Source organism: Fundulus heteroclitus, unplaced genomic scaffold, assembly GCF_011125445.2.
Source record: "Fundulus heteroclitus isolate FHET01 unplaced genomic scaffold, MU-UCD_Fhet_4.1 scaffold_55, whole genome shotgun sequence".
Classification (NCBI taxonomy): Eukaryota; Metazoa; Chordata; class Actinopteri; order Cyprinodontiformes; family Fundulidae; genus Fundulus; species Fundulus heteroclitus.
In genome coordinates this window covers 2,071,521-2,081,675 of record NW_023396978.1, presented here as the reverse complement: position 1 = coordinate 2,081,675, position 10,155 = coordinate 2,071,521, and the positions used below count along the sequence as shown (strand labels likewise).

The following is a 10,155-nucleotide window of genomic DNA, read 5'->3' as shown; positions in this document are numbered from 1 at the left end:
ACACATAGTCACAAAGTGCTGCACAGTAGTAAAAGCATACAATATAAGACAATAAAAATAGAGCAATACAAAAAGTGACAACATTGGGTCAGCTAGGACTGGAATGCTTGTTTAAAAAAGTAGGTTTTTAGTAGCCTTTTAAACATTTTTACTGTCAGAGCTAAACAGAACAATGGGCCTGATGTAGCTACTATGAAGAGGGGAAAACAGAGAGAACTTTAAGTTAAAAGTTTAAATAACAACTAATAATGCAAAAATTGTAGAATAGTAGGAGAATTCAGCAGCACGAGAGAAATAGATCTTGAGGTCCATCAGCAGCATCACTGCAGAGATTACTCAGGATAAACCAAGCCACTATAAAGGATAGTTTTAAGCCTGGTCTTAGAAGCAAACAAGGTATAGGTCTCACAGACTAAAACTGGGAATTGGTTCCACAAGAGAGGAGCCTGATAACTAAGGAGCCTGATAACTAATGTCTCCCATTCTAAATGTAGAGACTCTAGGAACCACCAGACGACTTGCAGTCTGAGAGCGAAGTGCTCTGTTAGGAACATATTGAGCAATCAGATCTCTGTCGTATGATGGAGCTTGAGTATTTAGGATTTTATATGTTATATGAATTTTAAATTGTATTCTTTTTTAACAATGAGCCAGTGAAGGAAAGCCAAAATAGAAGAAGTATCTCTTTTTTAATTTTGATCAGAACTCAAATGATCATATGAAGGCTTTGAACTGTATTTTTTGGACTTCCTGATAGTAGAAAATTACAATAGTCCAGCCTTAGAAGTAACAAATGTATGCACTAGTTTTTCAGTGTCATTCCTGTACTGAATATTTCTAATTCTGGCAAGTTTATTTTTCAACTTTGGACCCTGGTCCAAAGTTGACAACTTCTGTGTTGTGAAAACTTAAAAGCACAAAATTTAAAGTCATCCAAGTTTTGATGTCATCAAGACATGGCTGTAGTTGAAGTAACTGATTGGATTTGTCAGGATTTATGGATAAATATAGCTAAGTGTTATCAGCATAATAGTGGAAATTAATCCCATGCCATCTGATCATTTTACCAATCGGAAGCATGTATATAGTAAAGAGAATTGGCCCAGGCACTGAACCCTGTGGTACTCCACAAGTAACCCTGGAGTTTGAAGAAGATTTATAACATCAACAAACTTGAGTAATGGCTGACAACGTTTTACTTTTAATTGAGTAAAAATATGTGGAAGTAATGATAACTCTTACTTGAGTACAATTTTTGGCTACTCTGCCCACCACTGATCATTTGTGACTTTAACCAGAGCTGTTTCAGTGCAATGACGAGCTGTTGCGCAAATGTTCACATGCTTAAATAGCAACTATTTTCTCAATAATTATAGATAACAAAGAAAAATTAGATATAGATCTGTAATTTATTAAGTTATCTTGATCAAGAGCAGGTTCATAAGTAAAGGTTTAACAAGAGGTATTTCAAAAGCCTGTGGTGCATATCCATTTACTAAGGATAGAATAATCATGTCTAAAATGGGAGCATTAACCAAAGGGAATACTTCCTTAAATATCTTGGTTGGGATTGGGTCTAACATACAAGTTCAATGTTTAGATTAAGTTAATATTTTAGATAACTTAGAAGCCTCAGCTGTCCAAAGTAAACTGTCCATACACAGATCAGGTTCTAAATATACTTCCGATGCTGTCTTGCTTATTCAGGATGAAGTACATGTTTAGGAGGATGTCAATGATATTTATTTTTTAATAGAATCAATTTTGTTTATAAAGAATCCCATAAAGTCATTATTGCTGAGAGCTTAATGAATGGACGGATTAACAGACTCTATTTAAGTTTGGCAACTGTACTAAAGAGAAACCTAGGATTATTTGATGATTAAAAATCTGCTATTCTAACTCCACAAAGGGGCTTTTTATGTAACAGTAGTTTGTTTTTCCAGATACATTTTTTTCTAGATGTGTTGTGTGTCATTTTCTCTCCAACTTCCTAATGTTGTGCCTCAAAGTGCTCAGTTCTAAATTTAACCAGGAAACCAATCTCCCATGACTAATTTCCTTCTTTTTCAATGGGACTACATTGTCTAATGCAAAACGCTATGAGGAAGAAGCCCTATCAAGAAAAACGCAAATTTATGAAGAGAAATAAATAAATTGTTTTTCTGATACTGAGAAACGTCTTTCTTTTTAAGTCCTTAAAATTTGCTACAACATTGTCTGATCTATTTGTATTATTTTGCAGCTCATCTATTATCAGGAGGAATTTAGCCAAGCGTGTGTGATCATGATGATATCACTGAGATTTCCATCCTCTCGTAATGTTTTCTTATGTACTCGCTGATAGCATTCTGATTATTAAGCTCTCTCCTGAACAGCATAATGTAACATTTGGGGGCCAAGTGGCAGGCAAGGATGCTGAAGCAAGAAATAAGAACAGCTGCGCTGCTTATGGCTGGCTTGTACTTTCCTTCCAAACTGATAAAAATTGGGACAAAAACAATCCATATGATTAAAAACAAAACCATGCTGACAGTGATTAACGAGGCATTTTTGTAAATGTCGGGCAGCTGTCTACCTTTGAATGCAAAGAAAAAACACACAAAGCCCCAGAAAGAGTCGTAGACTATTGTGGCCACAAAGAACTTTGGGGGATCTTTGTATATGTTGCACTGGTACAATATGGTTATATTATTTGGCGCCTCTATAGGAGTAGGTGGGTAATCAATTAGCCAGGCCAAGGACACAGCCACCTGCACACCAGAGATGATGACGACTATAGCTACTGGATGATTAAGTTTCTTAATTCTAGAGCAAACCCTTGGGTCAAAGCTAAAACCTTGCATGATCTGAATTAAGTTGGCCAGGATGCAGGAGACGCAGAGGCAGAAACTGATGCCAAAGAGAGGAATGCCTAGACAGGAATTTGATGTTGGTTTTCCTATAAATGTAAAAGTAAGGCTAAACCCAAGAAGCAAGGAGGCCAACTCCACGAAACACAAGCAACCTCCAATTGCCTTAACAATGGGAGTTCCACGGTTGATTCGGATGATGATAGCACTGAAAACAGTAGCAACTATTGCAAAGACAGCCATTATGCTCAGAATGATGGAGAAGGGGTCTGTCCACTCGAGAAATTCTTCAGTTTTATTCACACAAGTATCCCTTTGGTTTTCTGGTGCGTACTGCTTCTCATTACATTTAATACACTTTGTACCTGCAAAAGGAAACAAAGACAAAAGAAATATAAATAACATAACATTAATGAAAAAGAACCATAACATTGACTGAAATTCTCTGCAAAACTGGAAATAATGAAAAAATTGTTGTGTTAATTGTACTTCGCAGAAATAATCTGAAAGCTAGGAATGGACTGAACAACTGTAAAGCCAAATAAAAAAAAATAAACACTTTGGTTTGAAAAAAGTACTGGTTCCAGCCCAAATGGTTTCTGTTTTTGCTTTTTTGCTTAAGGTCACAATCTGGACATTCTATTTCAGCATTTTCTGTCAAAGAGCAAAACTTTTAGTTACATCAATTACGATGTTGTTTAGGTCCTGAAGAAGCACAACGGTCCCAAACCATCACACTACTGTTTGATTATAGGGTATTTTAATCCATATTTACTTTGTACTTTAGGGTCATTTATGACCCTCTGAGTAGTCAACGGCCTCTTGGAGTAATTCTGGTTGGTCCTGGCACTTCATCGAACGTACACTAATGTTCCATGTTTTCTCTGTGTAAGGAATACTGCAATTTCCCCCTGCGATTATTAAAATATGTCTGAGTCTGAGTCTGAGTTTGCTGAATCCAAATCACTTAAAATCGTTTTGTAACCCTTAACAAACACAGATGTCAATGAATTTGTTGAATTTATCTAGAACAGGATGTTATGCAGTGTGTTTCTAAGACTTTTTTTAGGCTTTTGCATGCTTCCACACAGGTAATGTCTTATTTCTAAAAGCCAGGTAGTTGGTTAGTGGAATTTAATTTAGCTTTCCAAAATATGCGGTTAATTCATGATGCAACAAAGAGGTTGATTACTTTTTTCATGTAGGGTGTTTGAATAGGTTTTTTTCTCTCAATATTTAAAAGCATAATTAAAGATACATAGCTTTTTAAAATTTACTGAGGTTATCTTTGATATTTTGATATTAATTGATGTTTATTAACTGAAACATTAGTGTGAAATAACACTTCAGAAGCTCATGCAAGTAAAGCAGCTAAAGAGAAAGCAGTATGTTGTTACCATGGATAATACATTCTAATTCAATCACTGACCATTTCCAAATGAATACTCTTCATATGAACAGGTGATGCATTCATAGCAGCATTTTTCATTTTTTAAATTCAGCCTTTCCCCTGGTTGACATTTTTTGGAGCAGTTAAACACGGTCACCTTTGAAAGATACAACAATTAGCACACAATCATTAGACATTAACTTTACTGATTAAAATATTTTGATCTTACGGTCTCAGTCTTTCTCCATTGGGAGACATCTTCGTGAAATGTAATGTTCTCGTTTGGCCAGTATTCTCCGATTTTTCTTATGTCAATGCCTCCTTTTGACTCGGATTGGTTCCAAAACATTACGTCATATCCCAAGCTGGGATCTCCGCTTGTATCGAATTGGATGTTTGTGTTGTTCACAGTGATGCTGACATTTCTGATTTCTTCGAAAAGCTGTGGATATAGATTTTAGGCTTGTAAATACAATGCAAATATATTTACTGACAAAAACAGGCAGATATTGAAAACACTGGATCTATTTCAAAATTGTGATTGCTATCAATCTCTGCCAACTGTTAAAAGTTCAGTCTGTCCCTCTGTCCACCCACTGTTTGCCCTATTCCATTAGGCAAAAGATTTAGGAACATTTAATCAAAAATAATCAACTGAAAAACAGCTTCATTCCCAAAGCAGTGGAGACTATTGCCCCCTGTTAAAAAAAGTTATTGATCCGTTTTAGAAATTATTTAGGCTGTTTCTCACATGCTAATATAACTGAAATATTTACCTTTTTGCTAATGACTATTTGCAATCTATCGCATTTGTCAGAGAGTATTTATGTAGTAGATATATAAAACTGGCTGCTACCTGCAATTTTCCTGTTTTCTTTTTCTTATTTGTTTTTTAATTTATTTTAACATTAAAATTTTGATAATATATTCATAACACATGGACACTGTTTGTGTCTATGTATGACGTGAGCCGACATCTCACAAAAAAAAAAAAAAAAAAAAATCTATTTTGGTTACATAATGACATTAATTATAATTAAATATATTTATTATATAGTTATAATTTTGTTTATGTTTCTGGACTCTTTCTTCATTCACCAATCCATGCTTCACCCGTCTCAATCAGCATTCACTCATCTCAGTCATCTTTCAGTTACCCCTCAGCACCATAATCAGCTCCACCTGCTGCTGCAACTAATCAGCACCAAGTCATTCCACCTGGTACTCTACCTTTATATACCTGCCTCACTCACTACAGAACGGCTCATCTTGTCCCGTTGTATGCATGTAGTTTTCCCCAGTGTCTTGTTGCTCAGCTTACTGACCCTTTGAACCGTTTCTTGCCCTTCCCTCACTGGTTGGTTTGTAACGTCTGTGGGCCCCGCTTGTTTCAAGTTGTTCTTGGCGTTTCTGTGTCTCGCATTGCTCTCGCTGGGTACCCATCAAAAGCATCTGGTCAAGTCTGTCTCTGAATGCACCGCCTGGTCAGTTCAGTCTCCGTCTGCAACATCTGGTCATCTACCGGTTCCTGCTATCATCACCAGCGGTCTCATTTATAAAGCTTGTGTATGCACAAAATGGGGCCTGAAACGTGCGTACGGCACTTTCCACGCAAAAGTTGGTATCTATCTATCTATCTATCTATCTATCTATCTATCTATCTATCTATCTATCTATCTATCTATCTATCTATAAAAAAAAAAAAACTTGACATAAAAATGTGCATTCCTCACGGCAGCTCTGTCCCAGGCGTACGCTCGTTTTGGAGACGGGAAATTGGTGATACAGATGGTGAAGTGGCATCTTCATGCAGCCAAACCTTTTAAATGTTAACTGTTTGACTATCGGGTTCATCACTTACAAGATCATTACGTTATCTAGTCCTGAAATTGACTTCTAATTCTCTTGCTGAAAAATTTGGTTTACCACCCAATGTATAAACAAATCCACAGCTAACAGCCGGTTAGCTTGGAGAAAACTATCAACTGAAAACAACCTTTTTCTTACCAGATCATTTGAATGAAAGAGAATAGTATTTTCAGTGTATGTTTAATCAGCACAAATATTTATTACCAGAAGAGAGCTGGTTTTGCAAAAAAAAAAAAATGTCTGTAGAAGAGATTGATCTTAGAGCAATGACAGTGCAATGTTTTTTAGCTAAGTCAACAGCAAACCGGCTTAAATTGCAGGCAATCAGACCTTCGCTCTGTTTTTCCAAAAGGTTTTCTACACAAATTCAGGAGTCTTTGTCAATTCTTACAGTTCACACTTGAGCAACTTGTAGGTGGAGTGCTGCTCTTTTTAGGACATGGAGGCCAATCCTCATGTGAGCATTCCAAGTCAGATGCAAATCAATGATCCACCCATAATTTTCCTGGGTCGTTAGAGGCTGTTGCTTGGAGTGGGTGGATTACTAGGTCACCTGGATCCTGATAATACTGCTTATGTAACCTCATTGGAATGTTGGAGTTTCTCTTTTGACCAAGATGGCTTCCTTTACCCCTCTTTCAAAGCATCTCCTCTCTCTGTCCATAATCTGGACATATTTGTCATCAAAAGTGTGTCCTTTTTTCTTCAGGTGCAGCTGTCGAAACACTTTCAGAAAAATTTAGCAAAGCTCTGGTTGGCTCTGATTTAAGCCCGTTTGCTGTTCGCATGACCCGGCTGCCTGAGAATTTGCACAGGCACATGCCATTTTTTTAAATAACAATATGTATCATGAAAACAAATGTATTTACTGTACCTGAACAGCCGTGAAATCGGTCCGTTCACAGCTTCCATTGTCACATCTTAGCAAGCTTCTGAGGCCCTCAGCAATGACCTGGACAGCCAGGTAGATGTTGAAGGATTCACCACGGTCAGTGTAGCAGTGCAGACAGCTGGAGGTCTTGTTCTTGCAGTTACATTCAGTGTCATCTTCAAAATTTATTTGGGAAAGTTGGTAATGACTCAAAAAGGCCTTTGTTGTTCCATTAAACTCAGAGCAGATGTAGTTTTCAAAACCGGGAACATCGTTCTGTCTATAGATGAATCCAAAAACTGGTCCAATTCTATCGATGCCTTCTATCTTAAAGATGTCAGGAGAAGTGGACCAGCTGTCGCTCGCTATCCAGGTTCTGTTCAACTTTTTTTTAATAACTCCTTCAAGGACGATACGAACATTGCTGTCTTTGGTGAACATGATGATGGCCTCAGCTGTAGAAGCGTTTATTTTTTCTATCAGATCGCCTGCTGTTGTAGGTTTTTCACTGAAGTCACCAGGGAGAATCTCTACAAACTCAACACAGATGTTATTCTCCCCGAACAACTTCTTGAGGCTATCAGTGCCGTACTTCCCATATTCATCATCACTTCCCACAATGGCCACTGATTGCCATGAAAAGTTCTTCACCAGCTCACAAATGGCTTTTGTCTGATATCTGTCACTGGAAACAGTCCTTAGGAAGGTGGGGAACTTATATTTTTTGCTGAGCAGTTCACTGGTTGATGCATAACTAATCTGTGGGGAGTAGGAACAAAATTATAGAGGATATAACTAAAACACACAACTTTGTAAAAATGGCACGTTAATTTGATGTTTAAAAAAAATTGTTCACACAAAGGGTGTGGAAAACTTTTCCTCCTTAATGTAAAATATGTCCTGTACAGTTATATAAAACAACAAAATCAGTTTGAAGGAAAACTTAAAGGTTTAAAATAAGCAACCTGGATTTGCAAGAGTGTACACCTTTAAAATAAACCTTCTTAAATCACTTTTCAACTCTTCATGGGTAATGCTATCAGTTACCAAAAACCTGATCGACCTGAAAAAGTTCAGCTGTCCTTTCAAGATTTACATGAAATTTAGTTTTTTTGGACCTTCTGGCTAAAGTTGGAGTTTGAGGAGATGGTACCTAAAAATACTGAGACAATCAAACTTGAACCACAAGTTCAAAAGGGTATGTTTGTAAAAAAAAAAAAAAAAACACAAGTCATTTGGTTATCACAAAAGAATCCCAGACTCTCAATAAAAAATGGTGAAAGATGTTCTTCACACGTAACTGTTTTTTAATATAATGGCATCATTACACATGGCCTAGGACATAATGACTTCTGTCAGTCTGCTCCATGGCAGCTGTGGCTACATTATAGCTTACAACTACCAGCGAGTGAATAGGTGAAAGACTGATTGTCATGCAAAGTGCTTTGAAGTCCTTGGACTTGATTAAAGCTTCTAACCTGGCAAGCCAGATTGATAATGTGTACCATTCTCTGTTCTTCATATTATGAATATTGTCCTGCTTCCATCAAATCCTTTTGGAAAAAGGAGGGCACATTTAGCAGAGCTTATACCAAGCTGATTGGGTGAGGCGAAACCTAATGCCCAACTACCAAACTTTGGTTTTAGCTAATCATGGTATTAATTAAACGTTTAAGCAGCAGGTGCCAAGAGAAATGGCAAAAAGTTTTTTTTGGTTAAGGCGCTGCTTCCTGTTCTTCTTTCAAACAAGAAATTGTGGATTCTGACATAACAGATGTGAAAGCAAAAGCTATGCGTGTATCCTCCTGCACTGCCACGTTTATTTTGGTTCAGCTGTGGGCTCGGCACCTTTTGATTTCATCAAATCTGTATATCCTGTCTTACACCATTTTACTGTAATGTGACTGGCCCAAAACGTTTTTACTCACAAATGGTTTGAAACGGGAGTGGTACAAGATGGATTCTTGTTTGTTTGTGCACTCACAAATACATGAGAATCCATCTTGTACTGAGAATTCAGCTTGAAAGCAAGCCTACTACGCTTATGAAACTGGACTGTATTTACTTTATCTTCTACTTTTCCCTTCTCCATTCTAATTACAAAACACATGAAACATTAAAGGAGGAAAAAGTTATTTAAAGATCCATCATTGTCTTATTTTTTTATATTTTGTGGTGTGCAAACATTTTCAGATTGGTATGGATATATTTACATTTAAACAGAAACTGAAATAACATTTTACATGTTACAAGAGACCAACCTGGGTGACTGATGGTAGAGCAAATATCCGTGCAACAGCTATGGATACCTCTGAGGAACTTTCTCCAATAACCACTTTTGTCTCGGGTTCAGGCAAGGAGGACTCAATGGATGAAGGTATGAGACACATCTGAGGGTCTGACTGGTTCTTTAGCAGCTGCAGAGCTGCTCTGATGGCCAGGCTGACGTCCCCACAAGTATCATAGATGTCATATCCAAGGGTGAAATTGGGCAGCAGTCTCGGCGAGCGTTGGTTTATTTCTTGGATGGCGTAGATCATCACTTGGGTGCGAAGCAGCGTTTGGATATCAAATCTGTAAAAAAGGGCATGGAATAAACAATACATCTTCAAGTTATGTAAGATAATTTTCCCCCATTGAGGACATACTTACTCGTCACAAGAGATTGGACCAGAATCTTTTGTTGTGTTTCTTTGTTGGTGAATGGGAAATAGTCCTCCAATCATGATGTCTCCAGGACTGTACACGTGCAGATAATTATTTTTGGAGCTAGAGTGAAACACACTCATCAAAGTTACAAGTAACTTCAGCAAAAACATGGTGCTCAGAGGTAAAAAAGACGTGCGCGCTGTGTATTCAGCTCTCTGCAGTGTGAGGTGGTTCCAGGAAATTTCTTCTCATATAAGGTTTGCATTTTTCAGCGTGGGATTATTTGCATCATCAGGCTTACATCGCTAGAGTAAAATACTGACACGAAGTTGGGGAGGTGATTTGAATCACCCACACAGAAGGATTCATTTGCAGTTACTTCTGATTGTGTGTCATTATCACACGAGCTCAGCAGATTAAGCAGTCTGAACAGTAAAAGTTTTTGTCTGTGCACTTTGCCCTGAGGTAAGAGCATCTGAAACCTCTGTGCTGCAAATAAGCCCATGAGAGGGCAGTATGCTTCA

The 10,155-nt window shown here is 37.5% G+C and overlaps 1 protein-coding gene across 1 annotated transcript; it reads right to left on the bottom strand.

Moving 5' to 3' along the window:
• Positions 1 to 2,285: 2,285 nt before the first annotated feature.
• On the bottom strand, positions 2,286 to 9,883 carry LOC118561060 (G-protein coupled receptor family C group 6 member A-like). Its single transcript, XM_036132819.1, is given in 7 exon segments — positions 2,286 to 3,217; positions 4,282 to 4,399; positions 4,472 to 4,684; positions 6,986 to 7,741; positions 9,244 to 9,556; positions 9,635 to 9,846; positions 9,848 to 9,883. Coding segments are annotated over 7 exon segments (2,580 nt in total).
• Between the last annotated feature and the right edge of the window lie 272 nt (positions 9,884 to 10,155).